The 17,930-nt window shown below is 25.8% G+C and overlaps 1 protein-coding gene and 1 long non-coding RNA gene across 3 annotated transcripts; both read right to left on the bottom strand.

Annotated features, from left to right (window-relative positions):
• Positions 1 to 983: 983 nt before the first annotated feature.
• LOC112591224 lies at positions 984 to 2,164 on the bottom strand. Its single transcript, XR_003114494.1, has 3 exons — positions 1,667 to 2,164; positions 1,334 to 1,610; positions 984 to 1,272 (listed from the first exon to the last, which is right to left on the bottom strand). It is a non-coding gene; the product is annotated as an uncharacterized LOC112591224 (long non-coding RNA).
• A 1,666-nt stretch (positions 2,165 to 3,830) lies between these two features.
• LOC112591154 (synaptic vesicle glycoprotein 2C-like) lies at positions 3,831 to 17,572 on the bottom strand. 2 transcript variants are annotated; one of them, XM_025334866.1, is made up of 11 exons: positions 17,545 to 17,572; positions 11,352 to 11,414; positions 9,640 to 9,801; positions 9,410 to 9,572; positions 9,207 to 9,325; positions 8,525 to 8,760; positions 8,278 to 8,426; positions 7,915 to 8,177; positions 5,482 to 5,641; positions 5,282 to 5,409; positions 3,831 to 3,973 (listed from the first exon to the last, which is right to left on the bottom strand). In XM_025334866.1, exons 1-11 carry the CDS (start codon positions 17,555 to 17,557, stop codon positions 3,903 to 3,905), a joined length of 1,527 nt encoding a protein of 508 aa, XP_025190651.1. In that variant the 5' UTR covers positions 17,558 to 17,572; the 3' UTR covers positions 3,831 to 3,902. The 2 variants fall into 2 exon arrangements, with proteins under 2 accessions (XP_025190651.1, XP_025190650.1); XM_025334865.1 differs by lacking the exon at positions 17,545 to 17,572 and adding an exon at positions 11,524 to 11,565.
• Positions 17,573 to 17,930: the final 358 nt, after the last annotated feature.

Below are 17,930 nucleotides of genomic sequence, written 5' to 3'. Positions count from 1 at the left end.
GTTTTATTTTGACACTGATCCTAAAATACAAATTTTGTTTTATTTACGTGCAACTGGTCCATGCCTTCCACCATAACAACGTAATTCGTGGACAACCCATGTATGAGGAAACCTGCATATTTATTGAAGAATACCCAAAGTGCATTCTATATTTGAGTTCAAGGAAATTTCGTTTATAAATAGAATAGCTACCAAGAAAATACGCAATCGACAAGAGCAAACAAAGTTAAAGAAAATCTGATAATATATTGTTATCTAACGGCTATGCATAACTGTAATACTGTATGGCATTAAACTTAAATTTAACTAAATAAATTATAGATAGGATGTTTTAAATAATGTTTTTTATTTCATGAATTTTTAATGTGGTACTAATCAAATACATGAAATGTTGTTTTTTAAACAGAGATAATGACACAAACGTAGGGAAATATAATTTCCATCAAAAAATAATAATTGGTACTTAAATCTTATTATTTTATATAGATAAAAAATAAATCACAAAAACAATAATAATACAAAATTTATAAAAAAAATTAAGAATCTTATTAAATATAATATAATGTTTTTTAAGAACAAAAAATATGTACATATAAAATAATTTATTGTATATTATTCAATATTCATAGGTACCTTATCTATTACATATATACATGGGAAAATATTAAAAAATTAATTAAGCTTAGATATTAAGTAAAAAAATTATGAAATTTTAATTGAACATTTTTATTTACATAATATGTAGATTATAGATACTAAATAATGTATGTAGGTATCATACAGTTTTTGTTTTTCTATAATAAGCGTGAAACATGTAATGTGTATTATTTTTATTTAAAAACGTGCTATTATATTATACTATTTACATATACGATATTTGTATTTTGTATCTTCACATATGCATATAATTAAATTATGCAACATTAATCTTTTTAAAATATCCATATCAATTATCAATAGAATAATTTACACAGTCTACTGATTGTTATAATGTGTTGATAACTCATACATTTTTAACGAAAAATAACGCTTTTTGTATATCTGCATACACGAATATATCTAAACAAATAATTAATAAATCTTACTTACCATTAAAATTATGACATACATTTCACGGCAACACGGAAATTCTCGCGTCCACGTAAACATAATATAGTTTATGATCCGGTTGAGGATATCGCACGACCAAATATACTGACAATGGCGAATCCAGTGAAAGGGGTTAGGGGGTTGGGCTAGGACGAACGATTTCGGCTCAACTCTAGAAAAAACCTGTAAAGGTTGTTGCGATTTTTACATTTTTTTAATGAATTCGGAGATAATGAGTGTTCACCTGTTATGCATGTGTGATAACCGTCACATTTGTTGCGAGGGTTCACAACATTATATTATTTATATTGTTTACACAATTATGCGCATATGAAATACATGGCTCATACCGCCATACACAACTGATCGTTGTCATTCCGCGCTCATTAGTCGTTACACAAAAATTGTTGTTTTCAAGTTACAGCGATATACTTTAGTTTCGATGTGATCAAAAACAAAACGGTAAAAATATTGATTTTTTTCTAGTACAGGTTTTTCTCTTGTGCACATAATAATATTACCTATAATTAATATTTATTAACATATGGTTACACGGAGATAACGGGTTATTACTTACAATGCTGTTCGAAGCTTTCCGGGACGAGAGAATATCAAAAAAATATCGGTTTCGTTTTAAACGGGATGTACGTTCATTGCATAGTGCATACTTTAGTGTAGGGATTGACATTGACGACTGGACTGACTGACTAATGTCTATACTGGTCAGTGGTTAGTGGTTACACACTTACACTATTATTTTACCGAGAATTTTACAAGTGGTGGACGTGATATTATAATATTTTGTAAACAACGACGCAATCTACCGTTCTAACATATCACTATGAACGTGTACTGAATACAGACGCAGAAGGAGATTACGTTGTTCTCAAACAATAATACATAATAATATGACTAAAACAAAGACAATATTGTATTATTGTAACGTTATAGGTTATAGCCGTTATAGGCGTTGGATTTTCGTGCCGTTTGGTCTGTCATCTATCAGATGCATTATTAACAGATGTGCATAAATGATCAATATAAATTCGATTTTGTTCTACAACTCCAAATTTTATTTTGTTACACGTTAAACAATTAACTTTAAAGAATTTATATAGGTATCATTACATTATTACTTATATTAATTTAAGTTAATATGTACAACAACAAAGTAATTTTGTATTTTAATTCTTATAAATTATAATTATAATATATTAACATGATATACTCTTGTCGGCATAAATGGTTTTGATGTAATGAAGTATAAATTAACGTACCTATATACTTTAATGTTAATCTGTTTAAATTTCATACTTGGTATAAATCTAAAATATTGAATTTGAGTACTGTAATATTGTGGACGAGAAGTAGGATTGTAAAAATGATTTAGGAATGAAAAATATCTTTTCCTCATAATAATTGTATTGGGGCATTAGGAACCCTTTGCTGCATAGTGCTTTGTAAATAAAAAAAAAAATGATTGACCATTTTTATACTTTACTGAAATAGGTACCTAATAACTAATAATTTCTATTATGATTTCTTAATTCATCTTAATAATAATAAAAAAATAAAATAAATCTTTTGATTAGACTCTTAAACCCACCACCACAACAAATCTTGGTTGACCTATACAATACTGGACCTATATTATTATAATACAAAAATATTTGATATTATGTTTTAACTACTTGACTAGTTAATAACAAAATGTTGTTTTAAGAAGTAGATTTTTTTGTTGGTATTTTAATTTTTTAGCAAATTAAGAACGATTTAAAATTGTTATTTTTGTAAATTTAATATGCTTATAATTTACTTCAAAATAAAAATGTCAAAAACAATTTATAAGATCCTTGAAAATATTCTTACTTTTAAATTTTATAGTAGGTCAATTCAATGTTATACTTTAAATAATACTAATTCTTTTAAACATTAAATTTTCCATGCTGTGCGTTAGTAATACAATAAGAGATAACATATGCGTGTATAAAGTCCTCCTAATAACACATAATACACATAGTTGATGTTTTAAAATTCAATTAAAAAAAATAATGAATACAAATGAAAAAGGCGTTATTCATTTGGGTGAATAACCCAACATTTATCTGAGTAGAGCATAACTTATTTGGGCGAGAAATTAACCGATCGTTTAGGTAAATTTATAAATTATTGAGTAATAGGTAAGTAACATACTTACCTATACAATGATTTTTTTTATATTTATTACAACTTAATATTATTATTTTATTGTTTTGGTTAATTGGTGATAACTACTTTGAAGTGTCAAAACCAATTTACAAATACAATTTTGGGCAGAATATCAAACCGAAAAATTAACAATAATAGATTATATTAAACAAATGGGTATGAGATACTATATTGATAAACAAAATTAGTTAAGATAAATTACATGACAATATAAAACATTTTCAACTATATCAGTTAAAGTTAACTGAGAGTTCTATAAGTCTCTAAAAATGGGTAGGAAAACGTATATTCACCCAAACGATGTTATTTTAGGTTATTCGTTCAAATGAAAACCACCCAATGAAAAATTAGATTTTAATAATTAAATAAAAAAAAAAAAATTTTAGTCAAATATATATTTACACGACATTCAATGATATCTGTCACAACGCGTCCTGTTATTCTGTTCTAGATAGATTTTATATTTAAAAGTATAAAAATAAACTACAATGATCGATATTCTTAGAATTTTAAATTAATTATTGATGATTACATATATTTTGTTTTTTATTTTTTTATATAATAATTTATAAGTATTACATTATGCCCTAAGGATACAATTATTTCTAAAGTACTCCATCAGTTATTATGTTGGTTCTTCTAGTTTTTGGTAATGCAATTACTAAGAAAGCTGAAACTAAATAGTAAATATTATGTACAAATATAGTTAGGTAGGTACATCTATATAACTAAACAACTAATATTATACAAGATACAACTATAATAATATAATAATTTATATACTAGAAGAACTCAAAAAGTCACAATACAATGTCTTAAACTTTTAAAGCTTAAAAATTAAATGCATTTATATCAATGGTAGCAGAAAGTAAAAAAATAATATTCTAGTCATGTGTTTCTATACGTTATGTGTTACAACGTCTTTAGTTATACTGTTTTTATCTATAAAATTACTACTATAAAATCTGATCGAGGACATTCACCCTATTCATTCTAAGATTGTGATAGTTATTCTGGCATAATTAAACGTAAATTAAGAAAAATTAATCAAATTTATATTATACGGGAATATATCAAGTTTCAATCTAGTAAAAAAAAACAAGCTTAATGTCTAATTTATAATGCATTCGAATTTTTTGATTTTAAACTCAGGTAAAATAAATATTATTATATAACATAATATAAAATATTTAAAGCGTCAATAAAAATAATTTTTGGTTGACAATACCTGGAACCATGTTGAATTACCGATAGAAAACTATAAAGACATTTTACTAATAAACTCGAATAAAATTAAGGATATAAAAACCAGCATCTTGTATACTAGTTCTTTGTAAAGTAATCAATTTATTTTGGAATGAAATTTTGAATTGGTGAACTATAGAAAAATAAATGAAAAATATGTAAAAATTTATAGTTTAATATTTTAATATTATTGAATTGTAATAATATTCTATAGGAATTTATAGGTGTTTAAAATTTAATACTGTTTTAATGTAATAATGTGAATTTATAATCCTTTATAAATTTATTTTCTTTGTGTTAAAACAATTTTTTGTTTGCTATATTTTCGTTGGTCGGAAAAACGTTATAAGTCAGAAAACTTTGAAAGTTAATAACAAGCGCACATTAAATTATTTTTACACAGAAATTATGTATAATCGGTATATGGTATATTTTAATAGATATACATTCTTAAATTTTTTTTTTTCAAAATTATTTATTTTATACAGTTTTTAACAACTATCAAACATTTTTAAATAATTGACTCGTGACATTTTTGCAATTGATTCATTTATCGAGTTTAAGTGTTGAGAATATTGAAAACTAGTTTAAAGGTAGGTATAAAGTATTGTTCCTCTTTTTTTACTACAACTTATTCAAAGAGTGTTATATGCATAATATTTATTTGTATTAACTTAAGACTAAAAATGAATATTTACTTAACTCAAACTATTGACTACTATAATATATTTGTACTCACTTATCAAAAATAAGCTTGAAACAAATATTGGAACTATACAATGAGCATCAATAAAAATTCCAATTAGAATATTGCCCAAAAGTGCACCTATTTTACCAAACATAGTTCCTATAGACGAAGCCATGCCCCTTAAAAATAATAAAATACAATTAAAAATACACACTGTTCGAATAAATTATTAATAGTTCTGAGTATTTTACCTGTATTCTGTTGGAAATAACTCAACAGTAATGCAATATGTTAGGCTAATACCAATACTAGAAAAAGCTTCAAATATTGAAGATAATACCATATTCTCCATTGAAGAAGTAATAAAATACAACCATGCTGCAGAAATACTAGATCCAAAGAAGCTTACAACTAAATAAAAATAAAATAAAAATGTTTGCTATTAATATTTATATGATAATATATATTATTATTATAATTCCTAGGTATCTAGGTACTAAGTAATATGTAATACAATTAACGCTAGTCAGTGTTAATAGTACTTGACAATTGGATAAAGCTGTTTAGGCAATCTTATATTTATTTCAGAATATTACAGATGTTTACAGTAATTTTTCATTATGTCACATAAGTAAATTAGAAATAATAATTAATAAATCAATTTATATAAATTATATAACATCATTTTACATAATACATTTTTTCTAACTCAAACACTAATTGTTTTTAATACATACTCTTTATTTAGTGAATAGAATGGACAATTTTATCAATTGATTTTGTTTTGTAAATAATAACAAAAAATTGAAAATTTTAGTTCATCTTTAAAATTGTAGAAATTTTTGATTAATATAAATTATAAAATTTAAGTTAATCTATAAGTCAATTCAATTTTGGTGTTGGTCATTTGTCTAGCTTTGCTCACCTTGGAATAGTATAGTAGTTTGTAGTCAAATAAAATGTTAACTCATTGTATCATTATAACGATTTTGACATTTTCAGAAGATCTTGGTTGTTAGTTAAACTTTTTCATTTATTCAACATTGCTCAATGTTTTTTTCAGTTTATAGAAATTTAAGAAAAATAACATTTCAAAATACTAATTAGTCTCGAATACCTATTTATAGTGTTAGTTGAAACTTTTAAAACAAATATTCATTGAAAAAAAAAGTTTTAAAACCAATACATTCCATGCTTTACGCAAATCTAAATTATAGAACAGATAGCCATTAGAATTTAGAACAAAATATCATCAATCGCGTTTTGAAGACCAAATATTTATTGTAATGAAACGTTTAACTATATCTCTTGATCAATTGGTTATAGAATTATAAAAAAACAGTTAGGTTGAACCCTATGCATGGAATCACACCCAATTTTTTTAGATACTATCCTCAGAGAGGTCGAAAGGCTATATCTTTATCGTTTAGAAATCACACAAAAATATGTTTAGGATTACTTAATGCAAATAAAGAATAAATTAATAATTATTCAAATATTTTAGAAAATATATGTTAGGTATCTAATAAGAATTACTAATATATACATTATAGAACAGTCATTAGTCATAGGTAGTTAAATTAAAGATGCTATTAGTATTTACTCATACTATACAAGTGGGTAAATTATTTTCTTAAGTTAAGCACTACTACATATATGTATAACCTAACCTACAGTAACTATTTAAATTTTATTTTATTTACAAGGAGCTGAGTGTATTTAACTTTGATTGGTTATTTAAAAAATGTACATAATTAGTAGAATTTAAATATGGAAATATTATTTCTAATATGTAAACATAAATTTAATACTTATACTAAAGAAAAAATAAATTGTTACTTAATTCAATTATTTTTTAAATTTATCAAGATCACGATAAATTACAAGTATTTTGTAGTACCTATACAATTTATAAAATCGTTAATTTTTATATTTAAGGTTTGAAAATTTAAGTAATATTCTTCACAAGTAATTCGTGCTGAAATTAAAAACTTAAAGTATATTAACTTAATTTTATAGACATTTAAAATTCAAATTTGTTCAACATTTTCGGAAAAAATTAAATCAACGCCTAACAAAAAAAAAAAAATTGTATCGTAAATTACTTTAATAGCTATATAAACAAAAAATACCATGAAATATACTTAGTAAAATAGACTGACAGACTGTCTCCACTCCGAATCGTTTTTCATAAAACACATCCATTACAATGACTCACACGACACTTACTATACAGCAGAGCAGTATCAATTTTCCCACCTTTTTTAAATTTATTTTTATTCTCCTAAATCCAGATTAAATGGGTTCATTGGATCCCGAAATGCAAGACTCTTACAATGGTTACTTACTCCTTTCTCAATTGTATTTCTTTTTATCACTTTTTAAGTATATATGTATAATTGTATGCCATTAAAAAAAAAAAATTAATAAATAATACAGCAAAATGAGTACGTTTTAAAATTTCTTATGAATGTGTTAGTACATTGAAAAAATTAAAAAGAGGTGAGTTCCTTAAACTAATGGGCTCCGGAATAGTGGCCAACCACTAGCTCTCTTTTTATCTGAGCTTATACTGATTATGTATTTGATGTTATAGTAAACTGAGTCAACTGACTTTATACCATTAATACAATTAAAAATTCATATTTAGTACGAATAGATATAAATTTGAAATGTTAAATAACCTGTAAAAAATCTGAGTCCAAGTTTGTTGATAAATAGTGGAACAACAAGGCTTGTTGGTATGCAAGCAATGCCAATGATCATGATATTCATGTACACAGATTGATCAATGTGATCATCACACTTTAAATCATTCAATTCTGGTTCAAATTTGTACAAGGATACAATTTCGCACATAGTTGTTTTATTTTGGAATTTTGAATATGTTTCATACCAACGAAATCTATTCATCAATTCTGGGAACCATAGTATTAGCATGTAGTAACTGCACAGAATATAGCATAGAGTTAGCAACTCCTGAACACATGATTTGTCATTAAAATTTTATAATTACCCATTTACCTATATGTTCCAATTATTGTTACCTGGTAGTGGCACAAAAGTGTATAATGCATGTAACTATAGCTATAATTTTGAATTTTGATGTAAATAAATCTATAGTACTCTTATAAAGTCCACCAAAGAAACCATTATTTGATTTGTCATTAAAAATAGGCATTATTATTGAGGTCACCTAAAAACCGCACAGAATAAAATCTAAATAATATGTATGATGAACATTTGTTAAGAAGTCGAATTTTAAATTGAAGAAATATTGAAATTTAAGCTTACTGGAAATTTATCATTCGAGTTATTATTCCATCTGTGAACAAATTTCAAACAATTTACTGTTTCTTTATGTTTACCCTGAGCAAGTAAAAATTTTGGACTTTCCGGCATTTTCATTAATAAAAATGCTAGTGTTATACTTGGGAGTGAACACATAATTATAAACAAATTCCACGACTTAAACAAAATGTATTCGTTTTCAATTCTAAATGTCTGTGGTATAATTATCCATGCTACACCTGAAATCAGAAATAAAAACAAGTGAATATCTAAAATATTATTTGAATTGTATTAATTAGAATATTGATTTAATTACTAATCATCGATCAGGTAATTCCGATAAACATTAAACATAGATAAATTACTACTAAAAACTAATAAGACTTAATACGAATTGTGTGCATGATTATTACATAAATTTTATTAATTATCAGTTATTATAACACAATAATATTTAGTTTTATTATTTTTATTTTATTAAATAATAAGTATATTAAATGTTAAATTAATTTATCACCATACATAAGCTTTATAAGGAGTTTAATGTAGGCAATTATAATAGGAAATTTTGAGAAAAATTACTTGCAATAAGTAATCTTATTTCAATATTTCTGTTGGCTGATATATAATATATACAATTAAAAGATAGCAATGATATAAATTATAAAATATTATAAATTCTTACATGGAAGCAATATTATGCCACTTGTCCAGAACATTTCCATCCAAGATAAAAATTTTTCACGATATTTGATATTCAAAAATTCTACAAGATATGAGAAGAGCGTCGTTGAACCGGATAATCTGTAACAATAAAATTATTTGATAATTTCAAATTTGTATAGTATACAAAAGTTCTAAAATTGTATAAAAATTTAATTAGTTTACCCAAATCCACTTAAAAGTCTACAGCATATAAATATTGAATATATTTGTGACACGCTTGACAAAATGTTAAAGATACCATCCATTAACATACAAATTATCAAAGTAAATCTACGGCCTTTAGAGTCTGCCACATAACCCCAAATAAACGATCCGATCAACATTCCTAAAATAGAAATAACAATATAGTCAAATCAAAAAATTAACTAGTTTAATTTTAAATTCAATTTTACCTATCATCATTGCTCCATTTAGAAGGCCTTTATGAGTAGAAGTCATATGAAAATCACATTGAGCTGATGGTATAATGAATGATATTGATGTCACACTAAAGGCAACTGCTATGTAAAGTGATCCACAAATGAATAGTATATAATAATGAAAATATCCAAAACCTGTTGGTGTAAAAATGTGTTATTATAATCATTTTTTTATTACAATTTATAATTAAAGAATTTTATTTAGATACTTGAATTATTTATTTTTATTTTTATTTTCACACATAATAGTTTAATATTTCTTAAATTCTAATAGATTTTTAAATATATAATTTCTGATATAAAGATAGAAAAAAAATAAATTTTAAAATTGTAATATTTCAAATAAATTAAAATTTTAGGACATCATCTTTAGAACGTATTGTAATTGTTTCATTTCGGCGTATTCACACTTTTAAGAAATTAATTTTTATTCTGATTCGTTTTTTTTTTTTGTATATTTTATTATTTTTGTTTGAAATTCTTTAAGTCGTGGTTTAATGAAAGTTGATATAAGTATTTTATTAATTAAAATATTTACTGTATAATTTAGTGGCAATAGTGAATAGGTAGGTAATTCGAAAGCGATAAGAAAATAATATCATAATATATATTATAATATTCTTTGGGAAAGGGATAAATTCAGAATTAATAATTATTAATTATACTTAATATAATATTACTATCATATACATTTATATTTTATATTATATTTAATACAACGTACATAATAATATTTTGTGTACTAATTATAAATATGTATTTAAGCTAATAATCTATTGTATATATAATATTACTTTAATGTAATTTGAAGTTAAGACTACACTGAGATAGGGACCGAATAATGATAGTGAAAATTAACATTCAAAATTTCAAAATACATACATACATTATAGTCATGCCCACACACTTGCGTATTGCTTATTTTAAGTGTAATAATCTTTTTAATTTGTGTAGGCGTTACTGGTGATATTATTATGCTACTCGTATAAGCACGTTTGCTGCCGTGGTAAAGTTGGGCAATTGACGTTAATTGTTGGAATATATCTATATATCTATTATTGTTGTTATTATTAAGATCACCGGCAATCGGCGATATCTCGTAGTAGGTATATTATGCAATAACATATTTAAAAAGTAAAAGTATAATATTATAATTCATTATATACATTTATATCTTTCAAAAATACAAATATACAACTATCGAATAATGATCGTAGTTCGTATTGTTTTTAGAAATTATTCGGAAACTGATGGTGACTTATTAGTTAGTACATATACACTATAAGGGTTTTAAATTATTACAGAATATGTGTCATATTTAATTTGACGATTTATGTGCGGAGTTATATAAAATAATTCTACTTTTTCATATGATTGTGTGTGATTGACGATTATAAAAAATATAACATAATATAAATACTTGTAAAAAAAAATAGAACTATAAGACGTTATAAAAATGTGTTGAGTACTCAAGATAACACGTACAAAAATTAGTTATATACTTATAGTAAGTACCTATCTATCAGTAAGATGTACTCTCGACCAGTACCTATGTGTATACCGGCATCATACTTGTGACACAATTGCATGTGCGAATACAAATAATATAAAGATAGTTCAATTAATTTAATTATAATTACCTACGAGTTTGGGTATTTGTTTTTATTAGTTTTGAAGCGACTTACCGACCATTTCGATTGCCTTGTCCAGATGAACCGGTTGATTGAGAAGACTCGCGGAGTCAATGACTGAAAAAAATACCGAATGATTAAAATATATAGATAACTATTGAATCTATTGGAGAACAAAATAACGAAAATTTCCTATAGCTATTCACTGTCACAATTCCGTATTTACCTTTTGAATTATCTTTTTCCATTTAAAATACAAGAATATGTGTAAAAATAAGTAAATACAAATATGAATATAAAAAAGACCGGCTATCATATAATACGTATACTACGTCGAAATCATTATTTTCTTTTAGTGTTCGGACCTCGGAGTTCGAACGTACAGTATAAAATGATGTTGCTATTAACTCATTAAGTGGGAGAAATGTGGTGTGGTTATAGAGATATATTTCATCAGTTTTTTTTTTTTTAACGAACGCCGTCCACGATATTGTACACATATTGTCCTCCGGAGACAGCGGAGGACGTTACAGATAAAACATCGGTACATCACATGTTCAATTTTACTTTTTTTTTAAATCTAAACAATTTAACTCAAAAAATATTTTCTTTAATATATATTTTTAACTGTATAAAGTATATATAATTATGTTTAAATTATGATGTTACTACCTAATTTCTATCATTATACTAATAAATGTAAATAATAGAAAATAATATACTGTGTTTAGAAGTTAAAATTATGTATTAAAAGGAAAATATTAAACATATTATAGTGATTAAAGTTATATAAATAAAGATAGCGATGGATTTAAATCTATTTTAAAAATCCTATTCGTATAACTTGATTGATCGGTATTCTAACATTCGGTTTGTTGGAAATAGGACAATAGCACATGTTTAAATTCCATATGTGTGATGAATGGAAACAGCAGATCACCACTTCCAACCCTCTTTATATAACAGCAGTGGTTAGTAGACAGTGATTACCAAATAGTTGGACCATACTCCTCTCTTATAAGTTATTTATGTCGTATATCTGCATGGTAACTAGTATAAATATCCGGATCTATAATATTCAAGAAAAAATAAAAATTACTGTGCATGAGTGTAAAATAAAAATTCAACAACCCGTATTTCTGTCGTGTTAGGAAATTAAGATCCCGTAAATTAAAAGCACATCTTATAACTTACAAGGGACATGGTTTTTAAATTATATTAAAAATATCGAAATAAATCGATGGGATATCAAGTATTTCACCGAGAAAAAGTTGAAGATGTCTAGGAAGACTGCAATCGAGTTGATAAATTAAAAAGAGAAAGAGAAAAAAATTATCGCGCGTGAATTTTTAATGTACCTATAACAAATGAAACGAATATATCAAAATTAAAATCGACAATATTTGTCAAATTTTGATTGGAATGGTTATAAATAGTGTGATAGATTAAAATAAATCCGTTGCTCCTCTACGACTAGCCACGCCAACAATATTTTAGGTTTGTATTCTGAATTGCTATAATTTTATTAGTTATGAGTTTATGACATTTTGGAGTATTGATTTATAAAATAACGGAATCGATGATACTCAATAATTTGTCTTGAAGTGTTGAGGGAGTTCAGATAATATAAATAAAATTAATATTTGCATACAATGCATGAATCAAAATTATACCTACTGCTGTCTGCTGTTAATTAAATGGTATCACTCGGGGGTGTTTGATTGTTAGGTATATAATAATATAATGATGAAAAGGTTTTAATTCAAGTACATACTATATACACGCTATATACTTACACCCTTTATCACTTTAACAGCAATAAATGAGAAGAAAAACCAATTATGTTAGTTAGTTTATAAATTAAATAGTCATATCAATATCAATGTGCTTTAAAATCGTTAGGTGAAAATCTATTTTGGTAAGCGTTTGATGGAAAACGAGTGCTATCATTTATCATCTGCAGTTATTAAATTCTTTAATAAGAAATTCATTAATAATTAGTATGTCGAGTTTGTTAGATTCAGGTTCACAAAAGAATTTGAACACGAAGTCCTAGTACCTACAACATTTGAAATTAAATCGGATCAAAGTAAAATTTTATATTGCCGACATCGGTCAAACGGTATATTATATTTAAGCTGCGGTGACGATTAAGATAAAATATTCGGAAAGTGATTACGAAAAAGTTATACTAAAAATATATCTTCATTGATTTTGAATAGATTAACTAATGATGTACCTGACCGTCCTGAACTGCAGGTCATAGATTAACAATTAAAATACTTGCCAGATAATATACAACTCATAGATAATACATAATGTAACAAACCTAAAGGTTTATAACTACTTTTGAGAGCTGAATTATTTATAGAAATATATTGTGTGGTACTTGTGGTAGTGAAATTAATGCAAATGAAAACGGATAGAATATACTAAAAACGAAGTATGGTGGGATTATAATATATAGCCGGGTCCCTATTGAGACATTTAATATTAGGGAAAATATATTTTTTATGATATAAAACAGCGAAATCACATTAAATAGTTAGATTAAAAAGTTGTCAAAACTCAAAATGTTGACGTTTTGAAAAGATAATTAACAAAAATAGACTCGTATACTAGAAGGGTTGTAAAATGTTCTTCGGTCGTACAGTCAACATGGTAAAAGACGAAAATGAATAGTGAAGTCAAAAACAAAATGTGTGAAAATTCTAGTAGGTAATAGATTTATACCGTATTATCAAAGAAACTTGTTTTGCTTGTAGGTAGGTGTTTAAAATTAAATCCCAAATTTATACTTGAATAATATATCAAATGTGTAGACGAATATATTAAATTTAATCACATGGAAGCATGGGTACCGACTATTGAGGGTGCTGCGATGCTCAAGCACCCCGAGACCCATTTCATGGGGGTGCGTAAACAACTAAAAAAATATGTTATATTTATTACAATTTATTTTGGAAGTTTTGATAACTTTTGATTATGATTCACCTGCCGCCTAGTATAAAAATAAACACTTACTGATAATAGTTCTTGATTTTTTTTTTTTTACATTTTAAACGGTTCATCAAATTTTTAAAACACGGTGACTGTATATGAAAATAATTTCAGAGACAACGAAGATGGTAATTTTTTTCCAACTTGGACTCGTGGTCCAATCCAAGTCATTAAAAATAAATAATTAATAAAAATGTGATAGTGATTAAAACTGATTATGATAATCCTATTTTGACAAAAGTTCAAAAAGATTTACATGGTTAATTGTAGTTAATTATTAACAGTCTCATTAGTCTAAAATCATTACGCAATCTGCACCAGTGATATAGAATTGAGTCCATGCACTTTTATGTGTTTGAACTGAGTCCAGCCTATTATCTTAATATCTTTGAATTGAGTCCATATATTTAGATAAAATTTCATATAATTATCTTAATAGTCGGTGACATACTATTAGTTAATAGGTACTTACTTAATTATTAAATTATTACAAGTGAAAAATGAATGGAGTGTATATGTTTAGATATTCACGAATTCACCCGTAAAATAATTATTTCTCCTCAAACAATTTTTAATATTTTGTTATATTTCTAATAATAATAATATAAGTATGTACTTAAAATTTCCAAATTATTATTTTCAATACCAATATTATGATAACATTTTTAATAAATCTTAACTCTTTTTGAAATATTTATAGGTATCTATGACAAATTTTCAATTTTTTAGTATCTTTCGACAATAGGTATTTATTATAATAATTAAAGAAAGGGACTCAACATTGGTCGGACTTAACTCTGATAACCCAAAAGTTAATCCGGAACTCAATTCAATGTTATTCATCTGGACTCAGGAGGTATCTCAATATTTTTATATTGAAACTGGGTGCAACAATTTAAGTAAATGATTTTATCACTCATTTATTTGGACTATAGTAGTTTGGTAATTGGTAACCGTTTGCCATTTGTATAATCACGCAATACCAATAAAAATAATTTTTACATCATTATTATGTATTTAACTCCAGGTTAATTTGTGCAAAATGAAAAATCACTCTGTTAAAAAATATTGTTATCTTTTATACATCGAATTATATACCTACTGCTTACTTTAATAATTCACGACTCACTTATATATTATATTTTTTAATAAAGTTTATACATCGGTGGTTTCAATGGAAAAGCTATTTTGAGAGCACATGTCACATGTAAGTTGTAACTAACAAAAGTTACCCATCCATCCATGTTTTTATATTTTAATATTGTTATTTACTGACCATAGTCCATAATGTTTAGTATCCAAGTTATCCAACTATATAGGTACCTCACCAACCCACCCATACGGCCATACATTCATCCCTTCCACCTTAGCCATCACGAGAGCACATGCAGTTGCACCATTTGCTAACCTGTCTGGGCGCAACTAGGTGTTTTACTTAGGCTCTTCCAAAAGTATGACATATTACAGATGCCGAAGTTTTATTTTAGATTTTGGTTCCTATAACTCTTATCTATCATTTATTGATTTAATAATGCACTTTTAAATATTTTGGATATTGTATTTCATGGTATTCATAGTAATATAAAATAAATTATTTTACACGTAATACTTATGTATTTTTGCTAATCACTTACTAATATTTATCTATAGATTTTAACATGAAACCAATTGATATGGCAACAATGAAAAAAACCACAAAACGCTAATATTTTGTACTATCGTGACTGATTAACTAGCACGGCATGCCCAACCTTTTTCAACTGGCGGGCCACATTCAAAATGTATATTTGTACTGCGGGCCGTATATCGTATATGCTTCATGGGTTTTTTTTTATTCATTTCGATAAAATATAAACTAGTCATAGGTATATCTATTGTACATTTTATCGGATATAATATTATCTTTGTTCACTTATCAAATTCATGACTCAAATCGTACCTATGTGTTTAAAGTTCTCAATATTTCCACACTATAGTTGTTAGTTTGTTTTTGCCATTAAAAATTATTTTATATTTTTAAAAAGTTAATAAAATAATTTTTTTTGTAAATAATTTTTTTTTTTACACCTATAAAAATTTCTAATTTTTATAAAATAATCTTAGGCCGGTTGGAACACCCTCGCGGGCCGGATTCGGCTGAATACCTGAACTAGCACATTTTTATATGCATTAAATACCTATTAGTACAGTTATAGCAAGGGCGGATCCAGCATGTATTTACGGATGGGGCATTTTATAGGAAAAATTTTATAATATAGATATATCCCCCCACAAAAAAAAATTTTGATACTAAAATTTTTATTTTTTTTCCCAACGGGGGTGGCACTTGCCACCAGTGCCCCCCCCCCGGATCTACCCTTGATCTATAGATAACTTAAATTTTTATCTATGAACAAATAATAAAAACTAATAAAATAAAAATAACAGTTTAAAATCAATAAAATACAATTTAAAACGTTTATAGCGATTATCGTAGACCATTAAAAATTAAAATAGTTTTTAGATTTTCTTAATATTTCGGGGAAAAGGCTGCAGCCCCCTCAGTCCCTTGGCTACGTCACTATTATACCAAAATAAAAAATAAATTTGTTTTGACTTTTGGTGTTTTGCTATATTTATCTTAAAAATCGTTTTGTGTCGTGCTCACTGTTGTTTTATTCTTGTAAATCGTGAATTCGTGACAAGTGACAACCTATCATTTTGGATATTATCATTAATATTAGTATACTGTACTTAAGAAGTATAGTTAATGGCAATGAATCGTGTATGTCACTAGTATTAGAACTAAATACTAAATAATTAATAAATATTAAATTCAATAGTCAATTACTAATTAACCTCATCATACAGACTTATAAGTTTTTAATAATTTAAGGTAAATTATTAGAAAAATTAATTCTTCTTCGATTTAACTTAGATAATATACTTATATAAGAGCACCAAACTGTACATTATACTTTGCAGTTTGGATTTTGACCTAAATTTAGTACCTATATACATTATTATATTATATGAGTTATATAATGTCCATCGACTATCTAACTTTTACAATTGCTTTGGCCTTAGAAAAAAATCAATTTTGTATTGAGCTCTTCAAGATATTTTTTTAGAAATTTGTTAGGGTAAGGCACAGTGGCTTACTTTTCAGCCCAATTATCAATTCGAGAATAATTCTTAGGAAGTAGACATTTTATTGTTAGATTATATATTCACCAGTTTCTTAATAAATTAAACTTTATGTACCTACCTATTATGCACATTTCACATGTAAGCAAAAAGTATTGTTCATCGAGTTTAATCTTAATATTTACTCTATGTAATTATTTAAATTACGTAATTCATCGCAGTCTGCAGATATATTTCAATATTTGGTTTTCAAGTTGAAAAAGTGGTCTATTGTTGGTGCTTTTATTTCTGTATTGTGAATAGCACCACATAATCCGACTTCATAAAGATTTAAATTGCGATGATTTTAATTACTTTAACTTAAGTAAATTTTAAACTTGATATAAATTTAAAATATGAGTAACATTATACATTTTTTATAACATATTAAATATTAATTATTAACATGTAGGCAATAGGCGCAATCATAGAAATACAGTTAACACAGAATAGATGCAATAAATTTAT

The sequence above is a fragment of the Melanaphis sacchari genome, unplaced genomic scaffold (assembly GCF_002803265.2).
Source record: "Melanaphis sacchari strain LSU unplaced genomic scaffold, SCAv2.0 Contig12_pilon_pilon, whole genome shotgun sequence".
Classification (NCBI taxonomy): domain Eukaryota; kingdom Metazoa; phylum Arthropoda; class Insecta; order Hemiptera; family Aphididae; genus Melanaphis; species Melanaphis sacchari.
This window is presented reverse-complemented; position numbering and strand designations above follow the sequence as displayed.

Coding starts and splice junctions, on each gene's coding strand:
- LOC112591154 (XM_025334865.1), bottom strand. CDS start 11,545: ATGGAAAAAGATAATTCAAAAG. Junction 9,802..11,351: donor CAAGGCAATCGAAATGGTCG/GTAAGTCGCTTC, acceptor TTACACCAACAG/GTTTTGGATATTTTCATTAT. Junction 8,761..9,206: donor TGGCATAATATTGCTTCCAT/GTAAGAATTTAT, acceptor TTCTGATTTCAG/GTGTAGCATGGATAATTATA.